The 19081-nt window shown below is 36.7% G+C and overlaps 1 protein-coding gene across 3 annotated transcripts in view; it reads right to left on the reverse strand.

Annotated features, from left to right (window-relative positions):
* Positions 1 to 19081, reverse strand: part of LEMD3 (LEM domain containing 3) — a 52100-nt gene that overhangs the window by 17910 nt on the left and 15109 nt on the right. For all 3 annotated transcript variants that reach the window (XR_014227837.1, XM_082308299.1, XM_082308298.1), the window contains exons 2-6: positions 11670 to 11707; positions 9227 to 9293; positions 2417 to 2484; positions 414 to 493; positions 185 to 333 (exon numbers count right to left, since the gene is read on the reverse strand). Coding sequence is in view for 2 of the 3 variants with exons in the window: in XM_082308299.1 (XP_082164425.1) it covers positions 185 to 333; positions 414 to 493; positions 2417 to 2484; positions 9227 to 9293; positions 11670 to 11707 (402 nt within the window). In the remaining variant the exon portion in view is untranslated. The remainder of the gene's footprint in view (positions 1 to 184; positions 334 to 413; positions 494 to 2416; positions 2485 to 9226; positions 9294 to 11669; positions 11708 to 19081) is intronic.

A 19081-nucleotide genomic window follows, 5' to 3' on the forward strand; every position in this document is an offset into this window, starting at 1 on the left:
ATGTGAAAATACAGTGGTGCAACAGAAGTGCAAAGCAAACTGCATTGTAATCAAGATACTGAGAGGAACTCCAAGTTTTATGGTTGAATAAAAACTTTCTCTATACATGCTGTTTACTTTTCCCCGTGCACTTACGTAACACAAGTTATAATAAAAAAAAAAGAAACTTTTTTTGCTAACTTACCCAAAAGCAATATTGATAATCTGTGAGTTACATTAACAAACGCACGGCGAAAACGACACCTGAAAGACATCTTTGGACTAGTGGATTCCAGATACTTCACATCTGTCACATTAGTGACATCCATCTCATTAGGGTCATTGCTGAGACACCTATTCAAAAATATACGGTATTTATGAAAAAGGATACATTATGTTAGAAGAAATTAAGTTAAGAAATAAAGACCACTTACTTTATGCCAACATCTTCCCCACTATTCAAGATCCATTGTAATGCTGTGTTAAGTACACTTTCATATTCTGGATCTAAATTCTGTCAAAAGACAAATATTAATTAGTAATTTCATAAATAACCAGAAAGTTATCATGCCACAATAAAATTCAGGTACTGCACAGATTTGTAACCAAAACTATGTGGTTTTGTTCCCGATTCTTCTGATTTTGCATAAGTGTTCACCACGCAAAGTGAATCTATACACACTATGAGCAGCTATCAGACTTACTAGCATTCCTCAAATTAAGAGCTGTTTGAAAAGTCAAGCCACATTCACTGTTTTATTAACAATTCCAACCTACAGCAAGAAAAAATTATTCCGCCACTAGGCGGTGCTCATTGAAAACGTACTTCAAGAGTAAAACTCAAACTAGATATAAACCCAGCTGAAAATGGGTCCTATAAAAGCAGTTCAGTTTTTATGGGGTTTTTTGGTTGTTTTTTGGGTTGGTTTTTTTTTTTCAGAAGCTTGAGGAAAATAAATTTTAACTGATATTTTGCAAATAGTCCAGTGTTTGTAGTTCAAGAACTGATATCACTATATAGAAATTGACTTTTTAAAATTAGTCGGTATCAACTATCACAGGAAAAAATTCACTGCTGTCTGAGCTAAGGCTGTCTCCATAGTTCACCTTGCATGTTCTTTTTTGGGGAAAAAAAAAAGCAAAAAAATGGAAGTGCTGTATTTGAAATCTCAAAAAAGATTTATCTCCATCTTTCCTTTGAACCTCACATAATGTAACTGGCCTAGAATTAAAGAATAAGCACTTAAGAAACACCAGTAACTTTTATTTTCACTTTGAGACTAAAATACTAAAGTTTTATCACTGAACACTGAAATTCTGCACAGGAGTTATATTTATACTCCCAAAATAAGGAACTGTAGGGTTAAATGAGACTTTATACAGAGTGACAAATTTTCATATGAAATTTGAGCTTCTTATCAGAGCTGAAACAGTTGTTATGATAACAACTGTCATTCTTTCAGCACAACAGATAGGTAAGACCATCAGTTATCTGGCATCAACCGAATTTTTTCCAGTGTATTCCTACAATGCACTGGTTTTAACAGATACAGAATATCATTGCCAAACCATAAACTAGTGTTAGCAGCTTCTTCAGGATGCTCTTAACATTGCCGCTTTTTTGTCTACTATGTAAACGTTTTCCAAAATGTGAAATTTCTATACATTTGTATATAAGAAGTCACATCAGCTTAACTTCCCCCCCATCCAATCAAAGGAATCTTATACTCTCAGTCTTTTAAAAGCTTCAAGTAGTTTTCCACTGAAGGGTACACCAACGTGGGCTAAAATAAACCCTACAGCTGTCAACACAAGGCAAGAGTCATCTTTTATTTGGGGAGGGAGGCAGGGGAATGACAGCAGAGAGTGGGATTTCATAATACTGCACACCTATCAAATTAACAAAAAGGCCTTTTTTGACCATTTCTATTTCAAGCATCAACGAATGGTGTCTCCATACAGCTGCTGCCTGTCAGGCCCGCTGCACAGATCCACACATCAGCCTCTCCCCTCAAAGAAACAAAGACGGTAGCCTTTTCTACTAAGTCTCAAAACACAGCATACTGATTTCTGGAGAAGCTTCTAGAGATTTGAATTTCATAAATTCATTATTTTAGTGCTGGTCAACTATCTCCATCAATTCAAATTATGCCCTGGTGTTTTAACTAAAGGGGAAAAAACCTGCAAGCACTACTATCTACACTTTCTTTGCAATTAAGCCAGTTTCTTTCACCTTCCCTCCCCCCCAAAACCTCGCTACATCCCCAAATAAAAATCTGCGTAGCATGTGTTAAAGACATCAATTCCAAACATTTCCAAATAACATTCAATACTAAGTCAAATTTTAGTCAATACACTAGACATGAAACCAGGCCTTACAAATTTTAACTTACACAAATCTTATATAAAACCAATGAAAAATACCTCATTTGCTTACTTTTAAATATGCAGCTGCCTCCTGGACGGTAAGATTCCTTTGAATAGAGCTGCCACATTCATGTTCCCCTGGTAAAAATTAAACTTTTGTTTATTTTGATCCACTTGTTACTGCATTATATAAAATAAAGCCATCTAAACACAAGTTTGGTTAACATAGTCTAAACAAGCAGCAGTAGCTCAATAATTCTCACAAGTTCTGCTAAAAATATGGGAAAATCTCTGGACAAATTTCTTCTTCAAAAAAATTTTAAAAACTGAAGATTGTCACAGCTAATAATAAGTACAAATCATATCAATACAACTTCATGTACTGCTCAGAAAGTATATTTAGGTATTTACACTGAGTAGAACAAAAGGCAGCATGAAGAACTATCAAAAGGACATTACCGTAAAACAGTTGCGGTTATCTTTTATACAGACCAAGTTAGTTCCAGTTGCCACATATCCATAATAGTATTTCAGGCACTATTAAGTTACTACATTTTAGATTGGTCCAAGTTCTCACAATAACAGATCACCTCCCTGAACATGCACAAAATCCCAGTATGGCCTGAAACTGATGGCTTCACCATCCTCCTAATTCTTTTGGAAAGTATGCAGAAGTAGTCAAGAAATAAGGTACTATATGCACAGTCAGTCCTCACAGCCACATGTCACCATCTTCCTGATTTTCTTTGCTAAACTGAAGGTACCTGACTCAGGCAAAAAAAAATATTGTAGTGACAGTCATACCAACACAAGACACACAGAAAAGCAAAAGGTCTAACACCAGTTTTATCTATGACTAGGCCATAATTTCTGAAGAACTGTCAGGGAGTGGCTAATCACTTTTTTCCCTTTTTTCCTGGTCTTTCTAAAAAAAAAAATCTTAGCATCTATAACTATGATTTTACTGTGCCAAAACAATAAAACGGGAAACAACAAACCCAGCCTTTCACTGGCTCAGGGTTACGCCTGCCTTACCTTCCTGAATCTATGCCAAGCTGTATTATTCTCAAAGCCATAGCAAGGCTATGAAAGTTTAAGATACTCATGGATATACAAAAAAATAATCCTTCGCTTATACTCTTATGAAGTATTTAAAGTCGGAATTACTCCACACTGGAACACCCTTTAAATAGAGCAACTTCAAGTATTAATTCCCTACGCAAATGAGAACGTTCGAGGCAATCTGAGGAAAAATTAGGAAATGCTAGCAACTTAGGGAGAAGCATCTTCATGTCTCATTCACAGTAAGGAGTTCCAAAGAAATAAGCATTTCCATGAAGCAAAGGTCCTTCTCAGACTGCTACAGCAAAGTTTTGTTCAATACACTTCAACATATTAAAGTAAATTTGGCCTTGCAAGCACATCAGCGTAACAGGGATGCTCTTCTCTTACTGTTGGATCATAGAGAAATAGGAACACTGCTTTTAAGGGTGCTCACATGCTATCTGGCCTCACTCATACAGTCTCTGGTGTAAACATATTGTTTTAAACCTAGAACTGATGGAATAAATACAACAAAACCAAAACGTATCTCTGTAGAAGCCATATGTATAATCTCAGTCAGGTATTAAGTTGAATGACATGAGCAAGTCTGATAGCTTAAATGGATGAATACCCTTTTTTGTTGTTCGGTAAGACCTGAAGTCTTCCTGGGGTCTTTCTAATACAGAAAAAGCATGCCAGTCATAATTTGACTGAACAATACAGCTAGTGAGAGTAGGAGGGTGAGACCCTTCTGCTTAGGAGCTTTTGGTTGGTTGTTTTTTTTTGTTTGTTTTTTAATTATCTAGATAAGCAGGAAAGCCCAATTATGAAATAAATAAGAAAGAAGAGAAAGGGTGAGGTTAATACACAGAAAAGAAAACAAACAAAACAAGCAGGAGAACAGATTGTGAAAAAGGAATGCTTTAAAACAAGCTTCAGGATTCATTTTGGATTTTCAATCTTACGAGAACACAGTATTAACTCTTACAATAGGACAAAAGCTCCCTTAGAGGGGGGACTACTGGATTACTTCAGTAGTTTTAAATTCTAATCTTATTTGCCTTCTTCCAGGAATGACGTTTGTGCAGTATGCAGCCAACACACTGACTTCACAGCTTCTGGTCTCATCTTCAAAACCCAGCAGACAGCTTCCTAGCAGGCCTGCTTCTGAATTCTTTTTCAGACTATATTGCCTCTGAACAAGTTTAACAGTTAAAAACACCGTTGCTGCCTAGGCTCTGACAATGTCCAAGGCCCATCAGTTCAAATTACCCTCATGCAATGCTGGGGGGCGGGGAATCACTTTTGTCTTGCCTCCCACTCTTGAAACCAGTAAGCTGATCAGAGTTATGGAGCTTCAGTCCTGTACAAAAAGCTGTCGGAGATGGAGTTTCTCATTCCAGCCCATCTATTGCTGAGAACCATTTAACAGCTTTCTTCTGAGAAACTCATTAATTTGAAAGCCTGCAGAAAGTTCGGCAATTCACAAGTCAGACAACCTTCTGTTTTACTGCAAACAGCAGGATATTCCTATATGCCATTTCAGTCACCGCTTTAGCTAATAGTTCTGCAAATGAAGGCTTACTTTGAATAACTTTGGTGCAATCATTAACCACTTGGCTTGGAAACCCACTTTCCATCGTCTGAGCCAAAAATGTTTCCCAACTGTTCCATTTGAGGCCCTATATCCAGGAATAAAACTGAAGCAGAGGCAAAAAAAAAACCCAAAAAACTTTACACAGGTCTGCTGCAAGATACATCCAAGCTCTTCGTAAAAACTGCCCCTCTTAAAAATGTCTCTTGCAAGCTTGCAGAAAGTATGGATCCTCGTGCTCAAACTTTTCTTGGGCACAGATCACTTCAATTTCAAGTGCAATCAGAGAACCATTCTACTTGCCTTTGTATGGAGGTGAGAAGTAACACATCCCAGCAAGGATCACAAGATTACCTTTTAGCTTACGTTAGTGTACTTGGGCAAGCCACATACAAAGTTGAGTTCTTCTCCCAGAAACAGTAACAAAAACCAACTAAAGCCTCAGTTCTAAAGAAACATTTAAGTCCGTTCTCACAATTGCTTTCAATACAGAAAATAAGTCAGATCTGCTTTTTCATGCAGGCTAGAATATTTGAAACTGACTTTCATTTGGGCATTTAGCTTAATTTATGAGCTGCAGCATATAAAGTTAACAGAAATATTCAGTATTTTAAAATATTTCCTTTACAATGTAAATCATTCTCTTAAAGTACCAGAACCAAAACCCAGTGGAAATCTAATACTTTAAGCAGCACACGGATTTAGCACAGATCTCTAGCTTATAGCTTGATGTGCTACAGTCAACCGATACAAAAAGCAAATAGTGTATAAAACAGTTGTTTAGCAGGTCTCACGCTTACAGGTTACTTGCAGCAGGACACTAAAGTGGGTAGCTGAAGAAAAGCAGGGGCAGAACTAGTGTTGCGAGAACAAGTAAGAATGCCTGATCTCCCAAAGACAAATTCAACAGTTTAACAACACTGCAGAAAACCACAACTTGCTAAATAGTCTTTAAATCACTGGTTGGGAACAGCACAATATCTATTACCTGAAGAACTAAAGATTAAGAGAGTGACAGAACAGAGAGCCTGTGACAGCAATCAGACACGGTAGCTGACACTTGAAATTAAGTAATTCTAGTGTTTTGCCAGGATTTTCTTCCAGCCATGGATTTATCAGTGAGCCTTATTACATATGGAAGTCTAATTCACCTCTGCATCTCAAAGACCTGTACTGTGCATTAGCTCAGAAGGAAACTGTCTAAATCTGACAGATCATCACTCTGTGGAGAATGCCAAGCAAAAGAAACATCTAACTAAAGAAAAATTCTTTATGTTCAAGAAAGTAGGGTCATACCCATGGGCTGCTTCTTGTGAAGATAGTAGTTAGGTTTATTCATTTTGCAAGCCTGACCAAAAATGGATGTGACCTACTGAAGTCTCTCCATGAAAGACAAAGACATCCAGTAATTAACATAAGCCTGAGGGAAGTTTAATTTAAATAAAGCAGATACTTTGCTTTAGGAGAAAGTGTTAGGCACTGAAATACATACTGTCTATAAAAAGTTGCTGCTTTGAAGAAAGGCTGAACCATTAGACAAGAACAGCAGAACACAAACTTCAACTCAGAACTGGACAAGTAGATACTGCTTCTCCCTCTAGTTTCTTGTGAGGTAGGCATTACTCACCATAGGTTTGGCAGACTAGTAATTCTGAGAACAGCGATGCATTACAGGCAATTCATTTTTATATAGGATAATTAAATCATTTTACATCATATCAGAGCACCACAGTACAGAACAGACATCTACAGTTGGAACACAATATATGAAGTCAAATAAAATTAACCTGACTTTTTCTTCCTTCAAACAATTTTAAGTGTTTTACCTTCTAAACTAAAAGCCCCATCACTTGCTCTCCAATTGAAGTTGACAAGGCAAGAAACTAGCTCAGTAAAAATATAAGAAGTCTAATAAAACAAACAGGGCTAGAAACCAAATTGTGAAGTGACCATCTTCATGGTAGTCAAGATGTTGAATAAAGCTTAACAGAACAGACTACTGCAAGTTTCCAGCCTGCCTTTTTAATATTAATAGTTATAACATGAACAAATGATTCATAGCCAAGTATGAAATGAGAGAAACTTTTCCAAGTATGTGACAGAGAGACCTGAAAAGCACCACTTTTAGTAAAACTATATTCCTTTACTTCTCTCTCTTTTGAAGTGGTGCACTGTGTACAAGATTAGCACTTTTAAACCCTGCATCTCTCTAGCAGCTTTCTCTGTTCTATGACTTTTAAACAGCTTCCAGATATTGTGCCAGGTCTACATCAATATGGTATTCAAAAATGGATGGCAAGTGACTTCCTCTCATACCTTAAGAAACTTGGCATTGAGGATAACTTCTGTCTAAATACAGATGAATTAGGTCATTCTTCAGACTGTATGAAAGCTACTCTGCTGAGCAACCAGGTAATCTCGCAATACAGCTTCAGTTTGGGGGATCATCTAACCAGAAAATATAGCTATATTTTTTGAAAGTAAGTACTGAAGATTCTTCTGGCCAGGAACAGACTAATAGAGATTAATACACCTTTGAGACCTGGGAAGAACACAGTCATCTTGGAGCATACAAATTCCTCTCATAAGTCAGACAGGTAAACATTTTTATAAGTGTACATGCACATAAGTAAGCTCCAGCTAATGAAGAAAACTCCCTTTCTTTCACAGTTGTAGAAATGAGGTGCCAAACCTTTTTATCCAGCCAAGTACATTGTTTATTGTATGGCCACCAGAGGGCCAGATGACACAGTAAGGTAACAGCAGGCTGTTATATTTTCTTTTGAAAAGAGGGAGACAAGTAGCATAACCCATTACTTCCACTTCACACAAGCCAGTGCTCTACTGCACACAGCTGTGGGTCTCGTAAGACATTCCTACACGCCACAGGCTGGCTACCCCACATGGAAGAAAAAAAAAAAAATCTTCTGGCCCCAATGATTTATAGCACAATTATTTACTACCATCTATGAGATAGTTTGAAACAGATAAAAATGTATCAAGATGTAGTTGCCTTGTGAAAGATCAACACTGCAAGACATTCACAGTCAGAAAGCAACAAAATGAAAACTAAAGCAACTATTATTTTGCATGCACTCAGGTTAAACATCATTCTTTCACTATTTTGGGTTAAAGAATAATGTAAACAAGAAGAAATTTGTGGGTTTTGTCCAAACATCTATTTTATTCACTGCAGATATTGTAAATGCTCTGGAAACAAAAAGCTTCTGCAGGAAGATTACTCTTGCAATTTACAGGTATTACAGAGCTGCTCAAATTTCTCACAGATTTCCTAATAGCCCTGATATATTAAATTGTCAGCCTTGTATCTGACACATTGATTCCACATTTTTTAATGTTTGAGAAATGTCTGTAGCACCTGATAATACTGGAAAATGCTTCTTGGTGAAACTTGCTGTTGCAAGACAAATAGTTGGCACAAAGAACAGTAAAGCTTAAAAACCAAAAAAACCTAAATCACTGCCTCCTAAACACATTATGGGTTAAATAAGCAAGGATGATAAACAGCTTAATAGTCATGAAATAGATTCTGCTGTAACTCACACTCACCAGATGCAAAAGTTATAAATACAGTCTTAACTTTATCATTTCCTGATTGTGATGTGTAAATACCTATGCAGTTTAGAGCTGTGTTAATTATGACTCTAGGCAAAAGCACTGTGTTTTTTACTCTGATTATTCAATAATTAATACTAATCCTGAACACCATCTCTGATACATTACTATATACAGCAGTATTTCATTACTATATAATTAGTATGGTTAAGTTGGACTATTTTGTCTAACAAGGCACCTTGTTCAGCCACTACTGTTCATTGTATTAGTAACATTTTCTGATTGTTGCAAAATATTTTGGTTTTCAGATATTTTTCCACCATAGTGAAATAACTACCTTTAAAAGAAGTACATATTCCTGTCCACATACAGCATATTTAAACCTTTTAATGAAATCAGATTAATAAAGCATTAAGACATTAGATCAAAAACCATACAGGATGACAATACTCAACAGCCTATCCCGTTAACTAAAAAACATTGCAACAAAAGGTGCTACACTGGTGAAAAAGGCAGCGTAAGTTTACTAGAAATGGGATTTCTAGTTTCCCAAAATGGCTATCAGGGCCCCAGCATAAACCAGTTGTTGCAAATCACTATCTAAGCACAGACTTCTTTGTAGCTGTTGCGATAACACTCTTAGTCACAATATTTTTAAAGTGTTACCTGCTACTTGTGCCAATTTATCATGAAGTGCATATAAGCTGTTCATCATAAGACTTCTTTCATCTTCCTAGAATTAGAAAAAACACATTAATGCTAAAACAAACATTAGTAGAGATGCATTGTCTTCCATTTACCCAAAAATCTTTATATACCATGAGAAAAAAAATGGTTTACATATACAGGTAGAAAGCTGCAGTGTTTCACACATCAACAATGATGCAAGCAATAGATTTATGAATCAAAATATTCACAATATTGATTTTTCAGATCTTGTCTGAAACTAAACTAGATTGCAGCCTGAACTCTGATGGATCTGCCAGTTAAAACTGACAGCTCAAAAGGTTACTTTAATACTACTGAGAAAACAGCAAAATGACCCAAAAAGTTTGGTGGTTTGGGTTTGGTTTTTTTTTTTTTATAGCTACTATATAAAAAACCAAGAGTTTTATTCTTAATAAATGTGCAGTGACACTTCATACAAGCCACACTAAGGTACCATCTGGTCATATTCCCGCAAAAAATTCATAGCAAAGATTTTTGCTGTCTACCTTCAAACCACAGTAAATTAATTAAAAAAATAAAACCACAACCACCACCAGAAAGCTGTGGACTATGCAATATTGTTGATACTTCCTGCATATGCCACTAGCATTAAAAGGCCTAATTCCCAAAACAAACATGAATATGAGATGATTGTTGCTTACAGGGGAGTTAAACTTATCAAGATATTGAGCAATTTCATTGAAATATATCCAGAAACATTTTATATTAGAAGGAATCATTCAAAATATGAAGATGAAGATGCAGTTACATACACTGAGTACTAAAGGCCATTCTAAAATGTTGGGGTTTTTTGAAGTTGGCTCTGACTCCTGGGGCAGAGTCAAATGGCTGAGACAAGACTAGACCCTTTATTCAGAAAATATGCAAGGAAAGTCATTTTCCAGTTTGTGCATCTGCTGATTATACTCACATAAAAAAAAAGAAATATATTTTAATTCCCTAATACACCAGCACTGTCTGACATAATTTTAAGTTTGAATGCTCCTATTTTTTTCCACAAGAAAACTGCTACCAAAAAGCAGAATACTTCTTTCATTGATGAAACGTTTGATAAATTAATTCCCATAGACAATATCAATAATTACCAGCATCACCTCTCCCTATTCTGGTCCTACAAAACTATCATTGAGATTAAATTGATATAGTTGGTGCTCTCCAGGAAACTAACCAACCTTATTAACTCATTTCCTGGCTGGAAAATACTAGGCATGGCAGAAGAGGAAAATCAGTCCTCTACCACACACAGACACACACACCAACAGCAGTACTCCAAGTTCCATTTATTTGCCAGCAGGTACACCCATGACTTCACCATTAGCTACACTGAGACAGACACGTGAAACATTTTTGTCACCAAATTATTTCTTCATAAATTAACAGTCAGACCACATGAAGGAAGGAACTGAACAGTATAACCTTCATAGCTAACAATCAAGCATGGAGTAGGATTACTATGGAACAGTACACAAGAGACACAGAAGAAAGTAACACACAAAACAGGTTCTCAAGCTGTCAAGTCCAATGCACAAGAGGCATTCTCTCTGCGCTAAAGTAATTCTGAAAGAATCCTCAGAATCGACCCCACAAAATTTAATTTGTTCAAAAGATTCAGAAACATTTTCTGCCCAAGAAAGTAGCCACGGCTACCTACTTAAAATATGCATTATTCACTTTTGGAGAGCTCAATCCTAGACAACAAAAAAAACCACCCACACAATTACCTTGCAATACTTGCTTATACATGCCTAGCAAAAGCAGATCACTATGTCTATGGTCCAGGCAGAAAGACTGAAGGCCAGAGGAGAGAACCACCAAAACGCATGCTGCAGAGCTAAGAATAATACAGATCCCTTCAATGGTGACATCTCAAAAACGGTTATCCCGATATTCCAGTTGAAAGAGCAAAGACAGGAACAAGTAACAGAATAGAATCAAAGTGAAAAAGACAAACTTTTAAATCCAGTTTCTGAAGGAGGCTAACCCTTGCTCTTCTATGGCACTAAGTAAGATCGTGGAATTTCCAGTCAGTCATCTCTTACCAGCTGTCCTTTCAAGGTTGAGAAGCCAAATGGTAACAGTAAGAGACAAACCGACACACTCAGTCTCAAAACTTACAACACAATTTTTCCTCATAGCTCTACAACACAAATTATGTAAAATTTTCTTAGTATATAAAGCAACTAGCGGGCCACAGCCAAATCTTGTAATCCTAGTTATATTGCCCAAGATGAAAACCAAAAAATTAAAACATTAAGAGTTGCAAGAAATGCATTCATCTCATGCAAAACATTCTGAAACTGCATCCTTCTGAACAGATCTATATTGTTTTTACAGAATCTTTTGACAGATTAAAATCTCAATATTAAGTGGTTTTACTTACTTTTATTTTTTCTAGTTCTTCACTCAAGGGATTCTTGACTGTCAAGAAAAAGAGAAAAAATTAATTCATTCTAAAGTCTGAAAATACTAAAAAGGTATATCAACACTGTAGCTTTATGACAACACTAATCTTCAGATAAAAACAAACAAGTTCATAATATGACAAATAACAATTAGACAGCTTATTAACCTTTGACTTAACTCCGCATTTGATAACGCGCTATACTAGCATTTAGGTTAAACCAGAATCTTGTATATCTGCAAATTTCACAGCTATTTTCATGCAAACAAAACTGTGCTTGCCATTTGCCAAACTCTTGCTTTAATGACTCAATTGCGTTGAAAACATAATTTGAAGGTTTTACATTTTTTAGTGTCTAGTTTAAAAAGTAAAACTACTTTTTTATTAAGTAATAATCCATACAACACAAAGCTGTACAACTCATCACCATTTTCTGTTTTGACAAGCATAAAAGATGACACACTGAGAGCTCAGGTAAAAAGTGCAGTGTGACTAAAGGACCATTCCTTCCTTTCTAAATAAAACCATTTCCACAGCTCCTGAAATCATAAGTTTATCTATTATATTCCTCTTGGCTACAAAAATATATTCTTCAAGGAAGAGCGGTTCAAGTCAGACAAGTAATTTATGCTATGCTTCCACTTAAGACCGACCAGCCGGTCACTGCAAAGTTACCAAGGAAGGAAGCAATCACCATTAAAGCATATTGTCTTGCCTTTCTAAGCAAGAAACTCTTGTTTCACCCACAGTTTGAGTTTATACAGAAATCAGTAGTTCTGCATGCTATACAAACAGAATGTGAAGCTTCTACTGACCATAGTTCACCAAGCACAAAAACAAAAGAAAAAAAATATCCTGGGAAACCTGACACAAAATTGAATGTCTACATTGCAAATGTCATCACATTGATGTTGAAAACACACCAAGAACAGGTAGCACTTGAAGGGGCACACTGCTCCATGTAGAGTTCTACAAAAAGAGTTCTTCCAAATGAAAAAGAGTACTTTCCACTACTTCTAGGTCTGATGCATTTGCATAGAGAATCTGGAAGAAATCTCAGTCTGGGAAGAATTTTGTGCATTTTCAAATCCTGCAGTTCAACTTCCTATACCAAGGCATAGTAAAAGGCAAGTATCATCTTAAATAGTGTCCAAAATACGTAATTCCATTTACATGGTGTAATTACACCCACCCACAACCCCCCTCCAGATATTGCAGCTGTTTACACAGCATTTCTGCTTGCATCTGAAGGTAACTCAGCAACAGCCTCTGACAGGGCTCACCACTTTGACTTCTTATAAGGCACTCCCATGCATAAACATACTCACAAAATATCAAGAGTTGCCTCCCCAACAGTCAGCTGATTGACAGTATCTTGACTCCTGAACCATAACCATGATTATTGAGCTGATTAGTTAATTTAGTTATAAATGGGAAAAATAAGAGAAATAAAGGTGGACACACTAGATCAAATTCATGGCAAGATTTCTCATCTAGGAGGAATGGAGGATACAGAAGAAACTAAGGACCAGCTTATAAGGCAGGGGTCCCCTAACCTTTGCCAAGTATAACCACATCTGGATAAGTAACTGAAAAAAAGATTTTATAACAAAAAAATTACTTATTTGTAAAACAATGTAACTTTTATTACCTGCACAAATTTCCATAGCACTGTTGGCAGCAGCCAGATGCTGACCCACTTCACCTTATCTTTGAAAGGCAAGTTTGAAGTGGGAATGATTACCATTTCACTGCTGCTACATGTAGCAATGGTAAGGAACATGTTTCTACAATTACAACCAACAAATAATGTATAAAACAGTGGGGCAAGGAAAATGCTTTCGTAGTGAAGAAAGCTTGAGTCTTGCAAACAATGGTTCATCCAGCTGCCTGAGCTCAGAAGAAAATTAAGCACACTACCTACCCAACAGCAATAAGTGCTTCAACTTTCTCTGACACAACAAATGAAAAAAAAAATACAAAACTGCCCAAACACAGGGACTGCTTTTCACAGACATCTGAATATTTCATTCAGATATCAGATTAATTAAAACTGAAGGAAGCAGAAGATGTTCAAGCACTCTTGTAAACCAAGCCCTATACCACGTTGTGATTTTATTCTCTAGGTGCAAGTTCTCAGACGTTGCCTATTAGATTGTCAAGCTACCAACTTTACAAAGCTTCTACGTATTTCATTCATGAACTCAGCAGAACATTCCCAGTACACTAAACTTTTAATCTAAATAGCCTAAAATAGGATTAGAAACACAGCCAAGGCTCTAGATGACTGCCAACCTCCCAGTCTGATCGTTAGTTATCCAGACAGGATAATTATGTAATTATAGTCTCTTCCCAAGGTCAATCTTATTGAGCATACATGAAATCTTGATTATATGGTTTCAGATTGGAGGGGGCGGGGGAGGGAGGGGCATGAGACACAGCATGCAGATTTCAGTATACCTGACAAACATACATTTTAGCACTGATGAAAGCCATGGAACAAACACAAACGCAATACTTCCATGCCTGCAAAGATGCAAACTGGAAACTATCAGCTGCAATTCTACATACGCTAGGACAGTATAGCAATTAAGTGAAGGCAATGGTGTTATTATGCTCAGACTTTCCCAGCATCACAACTCCAGTGTAAAGTCAATCTCACATGTGAGCAACTTCATACCTGGCTAAATTAAAACATTGAATTAATGAAGCTATCCAAATGAGATGTCAATGTTTGCCTCTCCTTCGAAAATACATAGTGCTTAAAGTGACCAAAAAAAAACCCTCTCCTCCAAAATTATCCATCACAAAAATTTAACAATCCTTGTAATTCATTATTTTAACTCACGCTACATGATTTCCATGTAATCCCTCTGAAGTTACTGATTTTATGGCAAGTTAACCAATAAGTGAGACACATTTTATATAAGATGTTAATATAGTTTAGGATGCCTGATGCCTTGAGAGGCAAGTATGCTAAGTGCAACTGCAGCAATTTATCAGCTGCATATGCAATTAACAACTGTTAATCAATCTGCATCTATTTACCACATAACCTTGATTAACTTGAGTTAATAAGGCCACTCCTTAACTACCTCAGTAATTCCTCTGTTCTCAATCCACCCGCCTTTCTTTTGTCCGAGATATAAGCTCTTACCAAATCCTCCCACTTGCTCCAGCCGCAGATGTAAAGTTTTCATCTACTCCAACAGATCTAAGGTATTTCGATATATTACATCAACATTATTGCTTCAAAAGGTTTCTTGACAGTTCTTAAAATAGGTAAGTATAGTTTTAAGAGTAACAAGTTCTTGTCCTACCAAACTAAGCATTAATTTAATAACTAATTACTAATAGAAGAGTTTCTTATGTGAACATATACTTCCAAGGCTCCTCCTCAAAAAGGGTTCAAGACCTCTACCATACAGCAACAACTACTGACCTTGAAAGTAGTCTATCTATCAAGCTCACATTTTTATGAGCTTCAGAAAACAAATTCTCATCTACTTATACTACAAAGCTAAAAATTAGAGATAATTTTCTAAACCAGGAATCTCCTGACTGTTGTCCCAGGGGTCTTCTCGCCAGGTTAGCCAACCAACTGACAACCACAAAGGAGGGATGCAACAAACTACCTGGACATGGCAATCTCATTATGCATTAGAACGCCCCAGACAGCAGCAAAACCGTGAGAAGCACGGCAGTTTTACCTGGCCACGCATGAATACTAGCTGCAGGATAAAAGAGCAAGAGTATTTTCATGGAAGAAAAGCCTCAAAAACTTGACAAAGGGAACAATACCAACTCCCCCAATACACTGTAATAGCTAAACGTTCTGCTTGGAAGTTTGATACATGGGGAGAAGAGCTTTATTCCTGGCAAGGTGTAATGATAATAGGATTCTTTGGCCAGACATGGAAGGAAACAAAAAATAAGCACACTAAGGGACATCATCTTCATATGAAATTTGATTTCAGAACAGGAAGAGATATGTTATTTAAATTCCATTTTTAAGAAGTGATCTTATTTAAATGCCAGTTGATCAAGAACAAGACAGTAAGATTACTGAAAAGTCTGCAAAAGAAATCAAAGCAGCATACAAATATTGTTCTGGTTAACTGAAAAGACTATTAATGACCCTCAGAAGTAACTAATTTACACGTATTACTGTTGGGACAAGCTGTAAATGATGACTTAGAGAATTCCTCAGAATGGCAGAACTGGTCAGTCTCAAATAACAAAAAGTCATCAATACAAAGCTAAGGGTCACAGCACAGCTCCAAAGCATTCCAGCCAAAGCTGTCAACACAAATGCACATACCAAGCCACCTCACAGAGATGCTCAATTTTAGGAACACAAGTGCAGTCACTGGCAGCATACAAGGTTAATTTTCACTAGAATACAGAAACTTTCATCTTTAAAGTAACAATAAAACCACTCAGCACCACCCATTTTCCTCCCTAATACACTGGTAACAATTGCAGACAGACAAGAGTATTTACAAGGATTTAGTTTTCTTCAGTAAGATGAACAGGGAACACAAAGTGAGACTTCTGTTTTTCAAAGCATGGTTTAACAGATGTGAAGTTGCAGCCCAATTACAGACATTCACGAATACACAAGTCAGCTTGTATAGAATCTTAATGGTACAAGTTCCAAAGACTGACATAGCTTCACAGGCAGTCATACCCAGAAAGAAGACATGCACAAATAAAGATACCCTTGCTTAGGACATAAGCTAGAACCATATCACTAACATGGTACCAAAATAAGGGATTCAGTTACCTTCTGGTCACCAAATTAGGATACCAAAAAGCAGCTAATCCTTCCACTACAGCTGAAGAAACAGTCGCACCAGGACAAACAGAGGATTCGACTAGCCCAGAATCCTGCCTCCAGCAGCAGCAAAAAGTTTTACTCTTTCCAGAGACACCTGTCCCTAACTGGAGGGGGGAAATCAACAGAACAATTGCAAAAATGAGTGTCAGAGCATAAGAATATGAAATATATGCTGATACTTCAACAGAGTATTCTCCCAGTCATAAAAAAAATTTGTACCTCAGAAGCTTCCTCAGACAGACTGAAGTGGCTGGCTATTTTTTTTTTCCCCCCCTAAATTATCAATTCCAATGTATTTTTCTCTACCAATTTGTCTAATCCCGCATTAACCCCAAGCAAGCTTTTACCTTCAGCAACATACAGTCACAAGGAGTTCTACAACCTAAACGTGCATGTGTAAAAAAACAGTTTCTCTAGTTACTCTGACCTTGCCACTTGTTAACTTGAGAAACTCCTCCTTGTAGCAGAGGAGACAGCAAGTAATCAGACCCTATTCCCCCTCTCCATAATAATCATGCCTTTACTTCATTTCTCAGTCTTTCCCTCCATCCTCACTCTTCCACACTCAAGAGTCCTATTCCTCCTTGCTATGAAAGCCATACTATGCTTTTGATCATATTACTACTCTCTGAACCTTTCTGCAGCTCTGCTGTGTCCTTTCTGAGGTTGGGGACCAGAGTTGGACACTATTCAAAATAAAGGAGCACCATGGATTATTAGTACCATACTGATATCCTCAAATATATCCTCTCAAATACACTTTGTTCTCAGTTCCCTTCCTAAAAAAATAGAAAATCCTACCACTGTGTTTCCTTCTTGACCACTACTGAAATTAAGCTAACATTTTTAACAGAATCATTGCAATGCCATAATCGATTTCTGAACATACAGATAATGTGATTTTATAAACAAAAAAAGCAACTTTCCAAAGCAACCTTAAGGAGCTGTAAAGCCACACCTGCAGAAACAAGAATGATCCCAATTAACCTGTAAGCACTTAATTGCTCAATGTGATGATACCAAAAGTGCCAAATACCATCTGCACAAGGATTCAGAGACTGTATGCTGGAACACACACTTCCAAGCTAGCAACTTCTGCAGAAGCAAGAATGTTCCTTCCTGCAAACAGAAAAGTACTTTTCTCCTCCCCACCCACCACATCACAAGCCGACTAATCCCAAAACAGAAGGAGCATTTTTTCCAAAATTTGTCCTGTAAAGGTGCGTTCAGTAAGTGGATAACCTAATGCTTTCTATTAGAATGTTTTCTTAATAAAAAAAATACATTATCTGGATAACATATTGTTAACAGAGGAAGCAACAGTACTGGAAGCACTGCTATCCGAAATGGGCCTTTAGCCCAGCCTTTTTCTACATGACCCTGGAAACAAGTTCTCAATTTTACAGTCCAAGTACTTTCAACATCAACTAACAGATCTGTAATTTTTTTTCAGTAAGTTTGGGGTCAAGTACTGATTCCACCCAGTGACACACTGTGTATGTGTTAAGGATAGTTCTAAAACATTGTCTCTTAAAGCTCCTAAACCTTAAAATGCCAGAAAAAACCCCAAACCAAGTAAGTTATTATAGGAAGTAAGTTATTCCAGAGCTCCATCTTTCAAGCAGCTTAAATAAAATAATCCTGCCTTTATTCTCCTCTCTGCAATTACTCAACGCTCAAAACAAATGAGCAGTTTTGCATGACCTCCATCTCCAGATTGTGCTAATTCAGGTAGAAACCACTTTGAATCAGTAGGCCAAATCTCTGTGCTTTGATATTGACACACCAAGTCATACGTCAAGCTGAGCAATTCCTGCACTACAGATCATCTTTGTGTGCTTTGGAAAAAAATTTTATATTTCTAAATCAGTACACCATTACAGTTTGAATAGTCCTTGGCCATGCCAATTTTGAACAGCAGCACAATCGGCCACAAGCATTAAAGAATTCTAAAAATAGCTGAATCTTTCTTTAACACCAAGTCAGTTTTTCAACTGCCTCAGTTTAGAGAGCTTTTATTGACAATTTTTCCCCAATATCATTTGAATTAATTCTGTTTGTGAATAGGTGATATAAGGGTTGATGATAAAACCAAACTATTTCATAATCACTTTTTTTTTTTTTGACAAAACCCTTCTCTAAAAGAATTAAAACTATCTTATTTCTGATACACAGTTCAGACACATTCTCTATCAGCCCTGAAAATAGCAGTCTTCATTATTTTAGGTAAAAGGATGGGAAATACCAGAATTCCTCTTTGGAGTTCTTCACTGCTTCTTTAAAAAAACCTCTCCGTGTTTCAGCTGCATCACCCTTTCTAGAAACACTCAAATCTGCTCCTGCCTATTTAAATACTGGTTAGAATAGACTTGAATGTTGAAAGATGCTCTTACAAGAGTCATGTCAATTCGGTCCATATTTAAGAAGAGAGACTATTATTTAGGGAGAGCTTCTCAGATTATTCAATTTCACTAGAGTAAAAATACTTGTTTCATTCTAGTACTTGTATTAATGATTGAAAACCTAGAAATCATAAGTTTTGTGCTTAAAA

Source organism: Platalea leucorodia (assembly GCF_965183815.1).
Source record: "Platalea leucorodia genome assembly, chromosome: 4".
Classification (NCBI taxonomy): domain Eukaryota; kingdom Metazoa; phylum Chordata; class Aves; order Pelecaniformes; family Threskiornithidae; genus Platalea; species Platalea leucorodia.